This window comes from Carettochelys insculpta, chromosome 16, assembly GCF_033958435.1.
Source record: "Carettochelys insculpta isolate YL-2023 chromosome 16, ASM3395843v1, whole genome shotgun sequence".
Lineage (NCBI taxonomy): Eukaryota > Metazoa > Chordata > Testudines > Carettochelyidae > Carettochelys > Carettochelys insculpta.
This window is the reverse complement of record NC_134152.1, coordinates 3,659,854-3,678,060: the sequence shown is the minus strand read 5'-3', so window position 1 is coordinate 3,678,060 and position 18,207 is coordinate 3,659,854. Positions and strand designations below refer to the sequence as shown.

The window sequence follows — 18,207 nt, the reverse complement described above, 5'->3', positions numbered from 1 at the left end:
TAACACCAAGAAAGACCATAATGTGAGACAATGGCTTGGGGAAAATGACCCAAAAGTGTATTCAGTTTCAACTGCTACAACATTTCATGCTGTGAGACTTACAGTTACTATACCTAGGACTGTTCACATTTTGGAGGCTAAAGAAAAATGCTGTAAACAAATCATAGGGAAAGAGGCCCACATTTAACTATCACAGAAGTGTATGTAGAATATCAAAGGCATGCACTCTTGAATTCCTTAATTCTACTGGCAAACAGTGCAAATAAAGTAGATTTAGGATGCACTGAACAGGACGAACAGTCCTTGTCAAAGGTTCATTTATAAACACATTTTCATCTTAAATACCAAATGTGGCAGACATGCAGAGTCGGTGGTTGGCAGAGATCAAAGGCAAAGCTACAGTTCTTTGGAGGGCACTATTTCCAAACTTTCTAAGATGGATGTGTTTTGTTTGTCAGTGTAACTTTAATTTCCAGTCTCGGGAATAAGCTTTGGCGATTTTTGTGACAAAACTACAATATCCTTTTCACGGGTTGAGGTTCTCTCTCTCTCTCTCTCTCTCTCTCTCTCTCTCTCTTTTTTTGTTTTCAACTTCAACTTAATAAAGTTTGCCTTCCTCTGGGAATACACACACACAAAGAGAGGGAGTGAGAGAGTGTTATGGGTAGGAAAAGGATGGGGAGGGAGACATCTGTAATATTCCAATGCCTCACAGGAGGGAGCTGATAGTCTTTTTAAATTCCAGGGGAAATTGGATTTGCCAGTCTAGATTAACAGTCTTTTATCTAAGAAAAGTATATAACAACAAAACCTGACATTATATAAAGTAAAGTATTTTCCAACAAGGAGTCTGACAGCAGAAAAAATTTACAAGGCAAAATAAAACAAAATACTCAAGCTATATGCAACATTAGCTTAGATTTTCTCCCCTGGAGTTAATGGTAAACTCCCAATGACTTTAATGGGAGCAGATTTAAGCAAATGGTGAGTACTTTTCACAATCCCACCCTAAGTTTACTTCTCTGGAATTGACATTCTTTCTCCTATGTAAAGTATGAATAATAAATGTTTATATGGGTAGAACATGGAGAAGTGGGAGCAATGAAATGCAGCCCTCACCACAGGGTGCCTAGACCCCTTCCCAGTTACTTCTCCAGCCAATGTATTACAATGCAACATAACACAAGAACAAACATCCTAGGTCAGACCAGTGGTCCATCTATCCCAGTATACTGTCTTCTGAGAGTGAGCAACGCCAGATGCTTCTAAGGGAATGAACAGAGTAGAGCAGTTATTGAGGGATCTATCTGGCCATCCACTCTGAGCTCCTGCCAGTTAAAGTTCAGGATAACCAAAACCCAGTGTTGTGACCCCAGCCCTTTTGGCTAATAGACCCTGATGCTTCTCTCCTCCATGAACTTATTTAATTCTTTTCAAACTCTGTATACTTTTGGTCTTCACAACAACCCTGGCAATGCGTTCCGTAGACTGACTATGCACTGTGTGTGAAAAAGTACTTCCCTTTGTTCTAAACTTATTACCTGTTAATTTCATGAGGTGATACCAGCTTATTGTGTTACATGAAGGGGCAAAAAATATTTCCTAAAGCTCTATCAGACCTTCCCTCAGTCACATATTTTAAAAATTTCTCCTCCACTGGAAGCTGTTCCATACTCCTTATGATGTTTGTTGCCCTCATGTACTTTTCCCAGTTCTAATCTGGACTTTTTTTCTGGCAGAACACACCAGAACAACGTGCTGGCACCTTTTTCCCCCATGAATCCGGCATGTGGAGCTGGCAGTGCTACCATTTTGGAAGCTGGCTGGGCAGCTTCAACCCACATGTGGCTCTTTAAGGAGCCATTTGCAGCTACCACCGCTGCTGCCACTCACTCCTCTGCTCCCTGCCTGCTGCGCGGAAAGAGTAGAACTCAATTTAATTGGTTTAATGGCCAGCAGGAGGGATCCAGACGTTAAACCAATTACATTGAGTCCTTTTATTTCATTGTGGCAGGGTGCTGGGAGCTGTCCCTGCCACACTGCATGTGGTGGGAGTAGGAGCACTGGGGGAAGCTGCGTAGCCACCATGAAGAAGAGACAGTGGCTCAGTGAAGGAGCAGCAGGAGGTGGCAGCATGCAGAGCTCCTGGTAAAGGTAAGTTAATCCTGGGTTGCAGGGTGGTGGTTTTAGGCTGTGAGGGGTTAAGCGTGGGGATGGTTTAAGCCTGGGGGTGGTTTGGGACTGAGAGAGGTTTAGGCCTGGGGTAATGGGGGGCGCAGTTTGGGGCTGAGAGGGGTTTAGGCCTAGCATCATGGGGGAGGAAGAGTCATCATACTTGTAATGTATCTTTTTTGAGATGGGGTTTACTAAAACTGCATGAACTATTCAAGGTATGGATGTACCACAAATTTATATAGAGACATCATTTGTGACAGCACGTAGTCATCACATCACTGGGCCCGGGGCCCAAGCCACCAGGAACCAGGTGATGGTTCTCATACCCATGCAGTGGAACAAGCTGCAAGCAGCCTGGGACAGCCCCTTCAAGGTCATCAAACAGCTGAATGAGGTGAGCTATTTAGTGGAACTGTCTACATGAGCTCAAAGCTACCGTGTATACCACGTCAATATGATGAAACTGTACTGTGACCAGGAGAATTTGGTGCTGGCCATGCGCAGGCACTGGGAGGGGCAGGGAGATGATCCCTTGGTGGATCTACTCCCTGGGACTGGAGCTGACTCCTTGCTGGAATCTGCTCCCCTCTCTGACCAGATAACACCTACCCAGCAGACAGAGATCACAGGGGTACTGTGTTTACACCAGCAGCTGTTCTCTGACTGGCCCAGGCTCACTAACCTGGCTGTCCACCCAACAGAGACAGGCACTCACCTTCCTGTAAAACGTTCCCCATGGCCCAAGGCCTAGAATGGGAGGACCAGAAAATGCTGGCACTAGGGGTGATCCAGCCATCCTCCAGCCCTTGGGCCTCTTCCATGATGCTGGTCCCCAAAATGAAGTTAAACACAACTTTGGTGAGCTTCTTTTATGTTTCCACCCCAACAAGAATATTAAAATTAATTATATTATGATCATTATTACCAAGTGGTTCAGCAATATTCACCTCTTAGCTATGATCTATGTTCCATTTAGTACTAAATCAAGAATTGCTTCTCCCCTTGGGGATTTCCAGGTCTAGCTGATCCAAGAAGCTTTCATTTATGGTATCTAGAAACTTTATCTCAGTATCATGTCCTGAGGTGATGTGTACCCAGTCAGTATAGGGACAGTCAAAATCCTCCATTATTAATGAATTTTCCATTCTCTAATCTCCCAGAGCCTTTCACAATCACCTTTCTGATCAGGTGGTTGGTAGTAAAATTATACTCATATTACTCAAGCATGGAATTTCTATCCATAGAGATTCTGTGATTTATTTTGATTTGTTTGAGGTTTTAACTATATTTGACTCTGTGCTCTCTCCCACACATGCTGCCACTCCCACACCAGAATCACCTACTCTGTCATTGCTATATATTTTGTACCCCGATATTACCATGTCCCATTGATTATCATCATTCTACCCTGTTTGTGATGCCAGGAACTCAAATTCTCGCATCATAGTATTCAGACTTCCAGCATTTGAATACAAACACTTATAAAATGCATCACTTTTTCACCATTTGCCAATTGCATGGGGCAGTAGGATCACCGGAGGTCTACAAATGCAAATTGAAACTCCCACCCCGCCTACCTGCAAAGTGAACTTCCATCTTCTCTGCACACAAGCTGACACAGAGGCCAATTCTGTGCCATACTGGGTATACAAAAACACTTCTGTTCAGCAGGTCAGCCAGTTGATCCTGCTTCCACCAAAACCAAACTCTCAAATCAATCCCACCCTACATACATATCACAGGGAGGGATTGGGTGATACAGAGACCCTTATGCTAGGCCTCCCCCTATGGCCAAATTCTACTCTAGCTAATCTTGTGGCAGCCACTACAATAAATCCATCAGCAAATCTGATCAGGTGATCCCACGAGGGAGACAATCCTTCCTTTAATCAAAGTATTGAAAAAGCCACCATGACCTCCAGGATGATGCAAAAGTCTACATTTGCCAATAACAGTTACATTTTCACAGTGCTCCTTTGGCACAAGAGTACCTGTAATTGTACTCTACCCTATGTTGGTATCAAAGCTAATTTTATTCAACCATATTTTTCACAGTCCAGTCGCTGCCAAGAAATTGTGTTGTGTTAGACACAGCACCTCCCTTCAAGCAGTAAAAGGAAGCACTGCACTGAATCCAGATTTCAGTGGAAGATGAAGAAAATTAATTGCTGCAGGGGCCGTATCAGTAAATGATGCAGTAACAGTGTCTGGCACAACAGCAGGAACTACGTACATTAAGAGATGCTTCTACAAACTGTTTTTCAGATGAGGGGTTTTAACTAATGAGAGAATGGTGATGGATGAAACAGAAGGGAAACGGGGGAATGTGACAATCACGTCTGGATTTACCTGTAGTTTAAAATCATGTGTAGCTCCAGTTCCTGCTCAAGAACAAATTGTTACACTTCAGTCCAAAGGCATCTGGTATAGCAGTAAGTTAGTGGGAGGGTGTGATGATCTGTGGGCCTGGAATCTTGATATCCTAGCTCCTGTGTCCAAATCACCAGCCAAGAGGTTTGGTGAAGGGAGGAACAGCATTCTAAGGGCCATTGGGGTTCAGGCACCACTGACTATCCAGCCCATGGAGGTCCTGACTACCGGAATCTCCATACCCATCACGTTTTTTTTTTTGCAGATATTTATAACGGCTACATCTACACTGGCCCCTTCCTTTCAAAAGGGTCATGCAAACGTGGTAGATTGAAGTGCAAATGAGGTGCTAATTTGTACATTCAGCACCTCATTTGCATAATGAGGGCCACTCACTGTTCTGGAAAAGCTGCTTTCAAAATGCGAAACAGCCGTGTCGATGGGGTTCCTTTGAAAGGAAGCCACACTTTCAAAAGCACCCTGCTTCCTAATTTTTTTCAGGAAGAAGGGTGTTTTCAAAAAATGAGGCTTCCCTTCAAAGAAAACCCATCTACACAGCTGTTTTGAATTTCAAAAGCAGCTCTTCTGGAATGGCGAGTGGTTTATATTATGCAAAAGAGGTGCTGAATATGCAAATTAGCACATCCTTTGCATTTTCAATCTGCCGCGTTTCCATGCCCCTTTAGAAAGGGAGGGGCCAGTGTAGACACAACCATTAATTTGTATAGATTTCTTTTAGTAACTGAATATACATTTAACCTTATTTACTTTTCTTGGACCAGCAAACTCAGTATAACTAAGAATGTGGATTGTATTCTATTCTTCCGTATCATTAACAGACTTTTTTTTTTTTGGCTGATTTACAATTACAAGCCCATGCCATTATGCCTATGAAACTCAATGGATTTGCACAGCTGTAAATGAGGGGATAACTAACCCCACAGTTCCTTTTTTACAGGTGCAATCTTACTACAAGATTAATGCCTTTTTTGCATGAAAATTTATTTAGGATTTTTATTTTGTCACATTTTTAAATGTCTGTGGCATCCACTGAAGGGCAGGGAGCAGCATCCTTCATGGAATTGCTAAGTTTGACAGGGCACCGAGAATGTAAGAGTTCCTATCTCCTATTCCTGTATCTCCCATTTCCTTTCTACTGAGGAAGCCTCTTGAAGTCACCTCTCCTTTCTGCCCAGCCTTTCTGCTCCATCAACTTTCATATTTTTATTCTCAAGCCCCCTCTTACATTTGCCTCCTGCACCTTCCAAAGTCCGCAGAGCCTTGTAAAGGTATGGGAAATTACCATGTTTATAGGATTGATGTTAAATAATTAATAATTAAATTTAACATCCATTTGGTGGGACAAACATGACAGCAGCCCAACACTGTGTCATTTAACTTCAAAAAGGAGAACTACACAAAAATGAGGAGGTTAGTTAAACAGAAATTAAAAATTACAGCCCCAAAAATAAAATTCCTGCAAGCTGCATGGAAACTTTTCAAGGAAACCATAATAGAGGCTCAATTCAAAAGTATACCCCAAGTTAAAAAAAATACAGTAATAGAACCACAAAAGTGACACTGTAGCTTGCAACCAAGTAAAAAAAACAGAGAGAGAGAGAGAGATACAAAGCTAACATCAGTGTTAGAAGCAGACTACAAGACTCAGCAGATCAGAGACTTGATCTAGTACGATAAATCCTGGTAAATCATAATGCCCTACAGAGCAGGCAATGAAAGTTTCAGTATGTATAATATTCTATTTTTTATTAAGAAATCCCTCCAGTTGTTTTTTTACCTAGCAATTACTGAGTTGTAGGTAAAACCATATCTTTCTTCTCCCACACCCTCCAACCTTGTTCCCCAAACCATGCTGACAGACAGAGAACAGGTTTGTGAAGTTGTTTAAAATGAAAGTTTTCAAGCCAGCCACCATTTTAGTTTTTGGGAGTTGTGACCCCAGCCACTTCCCATACTCTGATTTACTCCATTTACCTTATTGAGACGATTAGAGACAACACCTCTAGAAGGACGGCAATGATGAACACCACAACTGCTGCAGGTGGGGGAGGAGATGCGACCATCCCGTGTTTCAGGAAACAGGTGATCGAAAGTATGAGGAAGACTGTTGTGGAGAGGAACACATCCAGGAGCGAACTGAAGGTAGCACTGGCAAATGTCTTCACAGGAGCATTCTTTATAACCTGTTTGGAATATTGAGTTGTGGGGGTGAGGATAAGTTGAAGAGAACACGAATAAGTTTTGTATGCTTTGACTATATTGTACTACACACTATATGCACGTCTGAAGAGAAGAAGAAAGAATGCACAGCACTTTGTCAGCTCAGCATGTCAACAGCCATACAGGATAAGTACTGGATGACCACTGTGAAAGGAGTTGGTGGACTCAGCCCATTTTCTGATGGATGAGTCCACACATCACAAAACTATTATCAAAATTTGCACACTGGTTACAGTCATATTTTTAAAGGGCTACAAGATACATCAAGGTACAAAACTGTCAATTTTATTCTCCGTTACCCTGAGATGAACTTCAGAAGCAAAGAAAAGGCTGAACTCTTTTAAATAGGACCTAAAATGACCTTTTAAATATGACCTACTTAAAGAACTGATAGAAGAGGTTTCTGAGCCATTAGCTATCATCTTTGGAAAACCCTTTGAAAGCTATCATCTTTGAACTCAGAAGACTGGAAAAGGGCACACATAGCGCCCATCTATAAAAGGAGAAAAAAAGGACAACACAGGAAACTACAGACCAGTTGGTTTAACTTCTGTAACAGGAAAGATAATAGAGCAAACAGTTAAGGAATTCATCTGCAAACATCTGGATGAAAATAAGGTGCTGGTAACAGCCAGCATGGATTTGTAAAGAACAAATCATGCCAGACCAATCTGATAGCTTTTTTTTGACAGGATAAAAAGTCTTATAGATAAGGAAGAAGCGGTGGATGGGATATACCTAGACTTTGGCAAGGCATTTGACACGGTTTCACATATTTTCTTATCAGTAAACTATGCAAATACAAATTAGATGGGGCCACTATAAGTTGGGTGCATAACTAGTTGGATAGCCATTCTCTGAGAATAGTTATTAATGGTTCACAGTCATGCTGGAAGGGCATAACAAGTGGGGTTCAACAGGGATCTGTTTTGGGACCCATTCTATTCAATATCTTCATCAATGATTTAGATATTGGCATGGAGAGATGATACCAAGGTGGAAGGGGTTACAATTGCTTAGAAAGATAGGTTCATAATTCAAAATGATCTGGACAAACTGCAGAAATGGTCTGAGGTAAACAGGATGAAGTTTAATAAGGACAAATGCAAAGTACTCCGCTTACGAAGGAGCAATCAGCTTCATACATACAGAATGGGAAACAACTGTCTGGCAAGAAGTACTGCGGAAAGGGATTTAGGGGTCATAGTGGACCACAAGTTAAGCACTGTGTCAACAGTATGATGCTGTTGCAAACAAACCAAACAAGATTCTGGGATGGATTAACAGGAGAACTGTGAGCAAAAACACAAGAAGTCATTCTTCCACTGTACTCAGCATTGAGTAGACCTTGATTGGAGTATTGCGTCCAGTTCTGGGCACCACATTTCAAGAAAGACGTGGAGAAATTGGAGAAGGTCCAGAGAAGAGCAACAAGAATGATTAAAGGTCTAGAGAACATGAGTTATGAGGGAAAACTGAAAGAACTGGGCTTGTTTAGTTTAGAAAAGAGAAGGCTTAGAGGGAACATGATAGAGGTTTTCAAGTACCTTAAAAGAGGGTTAATGAGGAGGAAGGAGAAAAGTTGTTCTCCTTAGCTCCTGAGGATAGGACAAGCAGCAATGGTTTTAAACTGCAGCAAGGGAGGTTTAGATTGGACATTAGGAAAAACTTCCTAACAGTCAGGGTGGTTAAACACTGGAATAAATTACCTAGGGAGGTTGTGGAATCTCCATCACTAAAGACTTTTAAGAGCAGGTTAGACAGACAGACCTATCGGGGATGGTCTAGATGGTGCTTGGTCCTTCCAAGAGGGCAGGGAACTGGACTCGACAACCTCTCAAGGTCCCTTCCCGTTCTAGCATTCTGTGATTCTATGAAAATAGCTATGAATCTTGTATTTTGTACAGCATGCATCACCGAAGTGGCAAAGCACTTTTCTATGCCTAAAAATGTCATATTGCACACTGTTTATCTTATTTATGTAAACTAAAATTACATGCAGGTAGGGTCTGTGGAATAATATGGTACAAAAATTAAGGAAGAAATGTCCCCACGGGATATATTTCTTACCAGTGATAGACTCCACCCCCTCACCTCCTCCTCCCATATTAATCAGTTAACTCTGGCATCTGAAAATGACATTTACCTATAGTGAATCCCTTGCTACCAGTTGATGTCAAGGAAGCAAGGATACCTGCTAAGTTTGAATATGGGACATAATGTAATAAAAAGACAGAAAAATCAGGACACCAAGATTTGGTAGTGTAGAACTCTTAAACTGATATGAAGTTCATTTATTTAACTAATGTACCCTGAACTTCTGATTTTCTACTGCAGTAGCTTTACATAATTTGTAACACCAAGAAGAAATCAAGTGAGGATGGAATAAATTTGGGACTGAAATAAAAACAGAGTGCCACATCCAATTTCATGATTTTGGTCTATAAGTTCAGATATTTGAAAAGGCAGTAAGAAGCATCTGCCTTCCACTCTCATCTGAAATATCTGTAACTTTGAACAAAACATTATGGCTGTTCTTTCAAAAGTTAAAACTGAATAATGACTTAATTCAGTTTTCAGAGAGGTAGCCATGTTAGTCTGTATCTTTAACAACAACAAAAAGTCCTGTGGCATCTTATAGACTAACAGATAGTTTGGAGCATAAGCTTTTGTGGGGAAAGACCTGCTTCATCACATGCGTGACACTCATGCATCTGATGAAGCGGGTCTTTGTCCACGAAAGCTTATGTTCCAAAATATCTGTTAGTCTATAAAGTGCCACAGGACTTCTTGTTAATTCAGTTTTGAAAATTGACTATGCAGACAAAAAATGCTGCTTTCCCATTATTTTTTAGTTATTTACTTTTAACAGCGCTGTATTGTATTTGCAATTTCTGCTGCTGTTGTTGTCTGTGCTACTACTTGATTACATACATCTGACTCCAAATAAGGGGTGTGGTTGACCAGTCAGTTTCTAACATGGGCTTTCAGAATTCTAAGTTCTACTATATAGTATAGAGTCAGCAAATGAAATTTATCCTGGTCCATTTTTATCCATTAATGAAAAGAGAATGCCAGATAGATTCTCATATTCAAATCCTGGATATTGATCATGACAGATAAGGTGGTCATTTCTGAGTACTTCTAAATATTAAATCACATTTGACACTCCATGATCCTTGTTGATAACTGTAATAAAATTTGCAAAAACAGTGAGGTCATTCTTTTGCTTCTACAACCAGTGAAGAAAGACTGCTGAGACCCAATCCAATTCAGGGAAAAATATACCTCTTCTTGATAGCTGGTCCTGTAAGCCATCTCCAAGTCTCCATCCAAGAAGTTCAGACTCAGCTTGTTAATAGGTGGTTTAAAGAAATAGTCTTTCATCAGGCTACAGAGAAGAGAGAGACAATATGAACAGTTATAAAATGAGTTTACTTAGATGCAACTCTTCTTCAAAAGATACCATTTGCTTCCAGTGTGATACTTAACAGTTTTGACCTTCTGAAATACTGGTAGCTTCTTGCTGTGCATCAGAACCTGCAATGCCTACAGCATTACTCCTCATCCTTAAAGTGAAAGATGGAAGCTCTCAAACAACACCATAAGAAGAGGAAACATTTCACTGCTATCATGAACAAATGCCTGTAAAGTGTTAAAACCAGAGATAGTGGATTCTGTGTTGGCAAGCAGCCAGGTGAGCCAATGGGTAGAGAGGGGGTTTTTTCAAAGTAAGCAGTTACCTGCTGAGAGAGTCCTTTTATGTGGCCAGAGGAGACACAAATGGATTAAGGCTGAAAACAGGCTTAGAATTTTCTGTAATATCCAGGCCTTCAGAGAAATCTTGGAATAACAGATATGCAAGTAGAAAGGAAATATGTTTAGTCAGACATGATTTTTTTTGGGGGGAGCGGGTTTCATGCAGGACTTCTTAGGCTGGCTGATGTACCTCCCTGTGCACCGTTAACTTTTAAACTACATCCCAGGGAAGTAATTATCTGTGTTTTAATCTACCCTGCTTTAGTTGCTCTACAACATCAAGCAACCAAGCATGCTTTATCAAGTATATCTTTGTTTTGTTAATAAATCATTTTTTCAAGGTGATGATTTGATCCCTGGGTCCTAGAGAAGGTTCTGTATGTATGCATGTCTAAGACTGAAAGGTCAGCTTTCAGAGAGATTCCAGTTTATTTTTTTTCTCTTTGTTTTCAAGCTCTCTCCAAAAGGAGGATTAAGAGCTGGGGTTGCTCCAAAGGGAGACATCCTAAGTGTGCCTTCCTGGGTTCTAAGGAGGGGTTTTCCCACTTGGCTGGTGGCAGCAACCTACCAGGGTCAGAGAATCTCTGATCTTGGGAAGATTTAAGCAGAAGCCTATAGAAGCAAGGTATTTTTAAGATCTCTTGCGAGCCCCCACCTTCTGCCCTCAGAGAGTCAGAGTATAGAACAAGCTTTGATAATTTCAAAACAAATAAACAAATACAAACAAGACAGAGTAGGGTTTTAAATGGTCAGAAAGATATTAGAAGTGTTTTCAAAAACTCTAGAACTGTAAAAAACTGAATAAATAAATGGCCACACATCAGCAAATGGTGTGCACTGAGATGCTTGACATGGCCAGATGCAAGATAAAACACCGTTTTCCATGACAGATATCAAATATCAGAAATTGAAAAAAAATTATGACAATTGTTACTGAAGTGTTTTCCATTTCAGGGAACAGCATTTGCCTGTCACTACCTTCAGAGACTCTAATAATAACTCTGAATCTGCCCAGGATCACAAAACAACAGCACTTAACAATGCTGGCTACCAAGCAAAGGACTGAGTTGGACAGCTCAGCCTTGTTTCTGAAAAGGGAGAGCCAAAAAATGTTTGGTAGCAGAACTGAAAGCATTGAGGGATACAGTGAATGTCACACTCAAACTGATGAGCCTGGCAGCAGACATGAGGAACATTTTTGGACTTTCTCACCTTTTCTTCCCACTGCTAGGTGGAGGAGAAGCATACAAGAAGCCTCAAATCTGATTCAGTAGAAAGGGGCAAGAGATTAAATTTTTGAGCTTACGCTGGATGTAATCAGGTTTATGGCAGATCAAGTTTTCTTGTGTTAAGTCTAGCATTTGCAATTCTTGTCATCTGCAAGTGTTTTCTTCCCCTGGTAGCTGTCAAGCAGCAGGATGTACCTGATGCAGTGTACATCATTCATAATGCTTAACGGAAGAGTGTCCAAGAGTGCACTCCTACTCCTCGTTTATGTAATACCCTGAATTATATTGTTTTCAGCACCTCTTCCACACTCATCTGACACAGGAAAGACTTCAGCAAACATAATAGTCCCTTGAACTCCAACTTACATACATGCTACTAGATCTTCCTGTGATTCCACTTGTAAACACTGATTACATTTCCCAGACCTGAAGGAGTTCTGTGTAGTGCAAAAACTTGTCTGCTTCCCCAACATAAGGTGGTCCAATGAAAGAGATGACCTCACTCACCTTGTCTCTGTAACCACACTGTTTAGAGTCAATTTTTACTATTATTAGGTCACAGGAGCGTCCAAATTGTGCTAGGAACTTTTCAAACACAGAGGATGATCGCATCCCTGCCCAGAAAACTGTAATATAGAAAATATATAACCACTCTCCAGTTGAATGAACCTGGTACTACCATCATTAAGTGAAAGAGTCAAACACACACACTGGAAAAGAACTCTTGGGATCATTTATTAGATCTGATGCCAACTAGATGAAGATGCTGAATGATCTCCACTTAAATTGTTTTCTCTTGATTTGCCTACTCTGCTGACAGGGAAGTAAACTGGAAGCTCTAGAACAGAGGTCGGCAACCAAAATAATAAGAAGAAACTTTTTTTTCCAAACTCTATCAAAAACTCAGTAATTCAAGAACCGCAGTGCATGTGGACATGAGATGGTCCTTAATAAATGACATCAAACCATACTTTTTGTAATCTCTATTTTAAGAACAGCACACACACAATGATTTGTAATGTGATACATGTTTACTGCAAGACCTTCACAAACTTTTTACATATTCTGTATCTTCACACTTCATGTGTGTGTTTGTACCACTGTCTTCCTGACTGTCCCTCCCGGACCATCTCTTTCTCTGGAGGATGCCAGGTTCTGAAAAATTTCATTTTTGTTTTTCAAATGACTGTACAGCTGCTCTAATACTTTGACACTCTTTTACATATTCACTATCTGTGAAGGGCTTTCCTCATTTCACAATCTCTTGAGTTGCCACAAAATCAGCCACAGTTATGCTACTTGGTGATTCCACCAATTCAGAGAACATGTTTTTTCTTTGCTCTGTTTGCATAGCAGCTCCTTCACAGCTTTTTTTTCTGGCATATCCAGCTGAATACTGTTCAGCAAAAGTAGTGTGTTTTTTGAGAAAATGTCTCTCCAAGTTGCATTTTTTGTTGTGGGCAAATTGCAAATGAGACAAAGGGATCCAGCTGAACTCAATATAAATGTCAAGGATTGGGTCCATTCCGTTTGAAATTCTCTATTTTCATCTTTGATTTTCCTCTTTTTGGATGCCATTTCAACTCCACTTTAATTTTGCCAATCTTACTCCATGCTTAATTTCAGTTTTCTTTCTTAAAACGCATGTTGTCCTTCACAGCAGGAATGCCGTAAGCTTCCTTTTGCTTTTCAAAATCAAGACTGTACCAGCAACACGATCAAAACTGAGATATAGTATCGTATCCCACAACGCACTGCACATATTAAAGGGGGAGTTATCCAACATTTTGAGATCACATATTGTTTGCTATTTAGATATAAGTTTTTGATTGTTGGGATTTTACATGTTCACCATTTATTGAAAATAACCAGGAGGGATTTTTTGTTTCTTGGTTTTTCGACTTTGCAATTATAGCACTGGGAGCTACAAAGAAGTCCTTAAGGAGCTGCATGCAGCTCTAAAACCTCAGGTTGCAGACCCCTGCCCTAGAAGCACAAACCCAACAGCATAAAATAATAGAAAAAAGATTTTTCTACTGAGATGCATCAGAATGAGTCATTTCCAGATATCTGGAAAAGGACTTTGTACTAAAATGCTTTTAACGTGTCAGGTTTGTAAGGTCAACTTTCACATGTCAAACCACAACCCCTCACAGGAAATCCACGGATTCACCAGAAGACTTCAACCATCAATGAAGGCGGCGATTTTACTTCCTTATCTCAGCCCTATTATGCATGGAAAGACTAGAGGCGGCACCAAGAAAATCACGTTATCATATTCCTTCTCTTGGGTGGTTAGAGCTATTTTTATTGCACTGTCCATAAGGGCCTGGGCATCCTTGTAGAGCCTAGCAGTGATTTCAGACACTCATCTGTGATTTTGACATTTCAGGATGACACCCTGGCAAGGTGCAACACAGCCAAATTGCCAATCTAGGAATTTTAAGAGCTTTTTTGTGTGGTTGGACGTTTATGAAATACTAACAAAAGAACCAGAAACTGTAACGTGACTTCAAGAAATAAATTGTCAAGAAGCCAAAATGGAGTAGAGGCCCTTAAGTGTCAAACATCAGGGGCCAATGGAATGAGACACCAAATCCACTCAACTCTAAACAGAATCAGGAAACAGACTGAGTGTCTACAGGGCCTCTGAGAAAGTACCTGATGTAATGTCCTCACGGCTGCCCGCATGCCTCTGGTTTCTATGAATCAAATAGTGTTAGAAAAATGGTGACTGATGATAACCATCTGTGTAGTTAAACCGGAATCTGATCAAAGAAACAACACTAAAAGGCCTAAAACTCAAAGCAATAGTGCACTGTTCACAAAATATGCAACACAGTTCATCATGGGCTCAGTGCCCATTGGTGTCTGATGCCTCTCTCATTATTTCCTTCCATCTTTCCCTATCAAATGCAGAGTAGCTTAGTTTCTGTAGACAAGCTCCACACCACTGTACTATATCACCTACCCATTCTCTGTGGGGTCTGCCTCTCTTATTCAAACCACCCATTATGCCAAACACCAGGGTCTTGATTTTTTGTTCTTCCTTCATTCTGCAAACATGCCCAAATAGCTGTAACTTCCGTTGTATAACCTTTTGCATCCATCCTATTCTCATGATCTTTTTATAACAACTCCTCTTGAATATCAATATTCTTTTCTTTGAATATTTTCTTATCACCATGTCTCACATCTGTACAACATACTGCTGAAAACACGTTTTCCAGACGCTCAGCTTTGTTCCTAAGCTAATCGTTTTGCTTTTCCAGATCTTCTGCATTGCACCTGCAAACTTGCTTTTGCTATTCTAGTCACTATTTCCTTCTTACAGTCTAGATCGTATGTTATGTTGCTTCCCATATATGTAAACTTCTCTACGCTCTCTAGTTCAATCCCATCTACACTGGCCTTCCTTCCTACTTCCTTATCTCCAAATACGACTGTTTTTATCGATGTTCATAATCAGTCCATACCACTTCTCTTCCTCGTTTAGCACCTGCACTATTTTCACTAGCTTCTCCTCATCTTCCTCAACAATAACTGTATTATCCGCAAACCTCAAGTTGTTAATTTTTTCCAGTGCACAGATATCCCTTCCACCTCTTCCTTGATCTTGTCTATCACTCTCTCTCGGTGTGATATGAAGATATTTGGTGATATTGGATCGCCTTGTCCCGTACCTCTACTCGTTCTAAACCAACTTCCCAACTCCCAGCATGTTCTCCCTGCTGCCTCCACATTGTCAATGATATCCTTCAACAACTGTATCACTCTGCTACCCACTCCCTATGACTCCAACATTATCCAAGTCACTTTCTGATCTGTACTGTCAAGTGCCTTCTGAAAGTCAACAAAGCAAGTGTGGATGCTCTTATTCTTTTGTCAAGCTTTCTCCGCTATCAATCTTAGTGACAATATCTGCTGCATGGTACTTCCATCTTTCCTGAACTCTGCTTGTTTGTCCACTAGATGTTCTTCTATCTGTGATCTTAGTCTCTCAAACAGTATCACCATCAGCACCTTGCCTAGGCGACTCATGAGGGCAATCATTCTGTAGTTGTTGCACTTCAAAGTAGTTCCCTTCTTGTGTATCGTCACTAGCATGGATCTTGTCCATTCCTTAGGTGCCTTTCCTTCTTTCCATGCTATATTACTTAGCCGGTTCTGGTTCCCAGAAGGGCTCCTCCCATTCTGGGTCAGTGGGCAGCTGTCCCACCCCACTGCCACAAGTCCACCAACCCCCCGAGTCACTCATTCGGGTGAGGGGTTCCCACCTTGCCTCAGGTGGGTGAGAGGAAACAGTTCAAGCCCCTTGCCTTACCTCAGCTAGGTGCTGGAAATTAGTTCAAAACTCTGGGCCTCGCCCTAGGTCAGGGCAACAGCAAACCCACAGTCTTTGATGGTCCGCAGCCCTAACTCAGGGCAGGGCGGCTAGCCCAAGAAAGCCCAAGCCCTGGAGCAAGGCAGAGCTGGAAGCAACAGTCTTGGGTAGCCCCTGGCCCTAGCTCAGGGCGGGGTGGCACACATCAAAAAGAGCCCGAGCCCTGGAGCAAAGCAGGGCTGGCCCAGGCCCTACCGCAGAGCAGGGCAACAAAGAAACACAGAAGAGCCCTAGCCCTGGAGCAAAGCAGGGCAGGCCCAGGCCCTGGTGCAGGGCAAGGCAACAAACAACAGTCTCACAGTGGCTCAGGCCCTAGCTCAGGGCAGGGCAGCAAACAAACAGAACATTCTGCCTGTGCTGGCAGAGATAGGAGAGACTGCCACCCGGCAAGTGGGTGACGGGGGGAATGCGGGCCCATTCGCTCCACCACATCTGGGTCCATGGGCCCTGGTTGTAGCACAGCAGCCTGCTGCGTGGGTCAGCGGGGAATCCACACCCAACACGCTGCCCAAGGACCTTTACCGGTCCAATCTATGCCCTGGGCCACTCCTGGTCTCTGTCGTCTTGGGGCTCACAGGGTACCACGTCTGGCTGGGGCCCGGGTGGCCCAATTCAGGCCTGCACGGCCTCTCAGTTCCATGTCCTCAGGCTGGCTTCCGGTGCAGACTGAAGCTGATACTTTGGTGGGTCCTCCAGGCCCAGCTGGTCTTCTCCAGGACAGTTCCACTGGGGACCCCATGTTGTCAGGACTGGCAAAGGCCCAGGCAGCCCAGTCCAGGCCTTGGCCTCACTCAGCCAGTCCTCCACCTCCCAGGCTGGGAGCCCAGAGCCGTCCTCTGGCTGCCTTGGAGGCTTGCCCCAGTAGAGTCTTCAGGCTTCTAGGCAGGGAGCACAGAGCCATCCTATGGCCGCTTTGTAGGCTCAGCCCCTACTCAGTCCTTAGCCTGGGCTTTTATAAGCCTGGCCCCACCTCCTGACTTCTGGTCAGGTGACTGGAAGGGGCCAGGCTCTATACAAAATGGCTCCTGGAAGGGGTCCTCCCCTTCTAGGTAGTGGGGTGGCCATCCCACCCCACTACAAATACATAGTCAATGTATTTCCTGAATTATACTGTCTCTGCTGTATTTGATCATCTCTCCCGTGAGCTTATCATTTCTAGGGCTCTTGCTGTTCCTTAGTCGTTTCATTGATCTTTCTACTTCCTTCTTTGAAATATCGATCTCGCTCTCGATGCTCAGTGGAGATCTCTCGTTCAGTTCTTCCATCAGTCTCTCTGAGACACTCGGGTACAACTGTGCTTGTACCAATTGGTGCAATACTTCATCCACTGATGCACAATCTTCTCCTTGTTCACAAGCACCTCTTCGTTCTCATCTTTGATCGCCATCTGCTTCCCAATATTCCTATCATCTAATACACCTCCCTGGTTTTACACTGGCCGTAATACCTGTCGATATCTTCACACTGCTCCTCTAACCATTTCACCTTATCCTTTCTGGCCGCTTTTCATTTCATTTCACCCTATAATGATGTTCTGCCCTCTTGGAACATCCCTTCTGATCTTCAGTGCTCTCTTCTCTTGGATCAACTTCATTGTCTCCTGTCTAATCCACTTTTTATTGATCTTCTCTTCTTCCACAACTGTCTGCTCAATTGCCTCTTCTATTGCCATGGCTATCCCTGAGACTCTCTTATCTAGGCCATTCTCCGTGCCTGCATTCCTAACCTTCTCTTCAAGTGCTGCTCTGTATGCGTTCCCTATTTCTTCCACCTAGCCTTGCCACGTCTCTTCTTTTCTTAAACTGTGTCTTACACTTTCTTTTGAGTTCTTTGTAAACCTTAATATAGAACACTTAAATATTTCCTGTAAAAATACACAACTCCCTCTTGCTTCAATAGTAGCATATTAATTGTGCTCTGGTACAGCTGTTACATTAATGAAATATCCTCTCACCTTGCTTCCTGAACAAAAGGTGGCACTACAACAATCAACTTGCATAGAGTAGACACTGTTCATATCACAAAGATCTCAAATGCATTAAGGAAAGT

The 18,207-nt window shown here is 42.2% G+C and overlaps 1 protein-coding gene across 2 annotated transcripts in view; it reads right to left on the bottom strand.

Moving 5' to 3' along the window:
* The window catches only part of ADCY9 (adenylate cyclase 9), a 131,081-nt gene that overhangs the window by 29,950 nt on the left and 82,924 nt on the right, over positions 1-18,207 (bottom strand). For both annotated transcript variants that reach the window (XM_075010352.1, XM_075010353.1), the window contains exons 5-6: positions 10,075-10,177; positions 6,541-6,749 (exon numbers count right to left, since the gene is read on the bottom strand). In XM_075010352.1, coding sequence (XP_074866453.1) covers positions 6,541-6,749; positions 10,075-10,177 — 312 coding nt within the window. The remainder of the gene's footprint in view (positions 1-6,540; positions 6,750-10,074; positions 10,178-18,207) is intronic.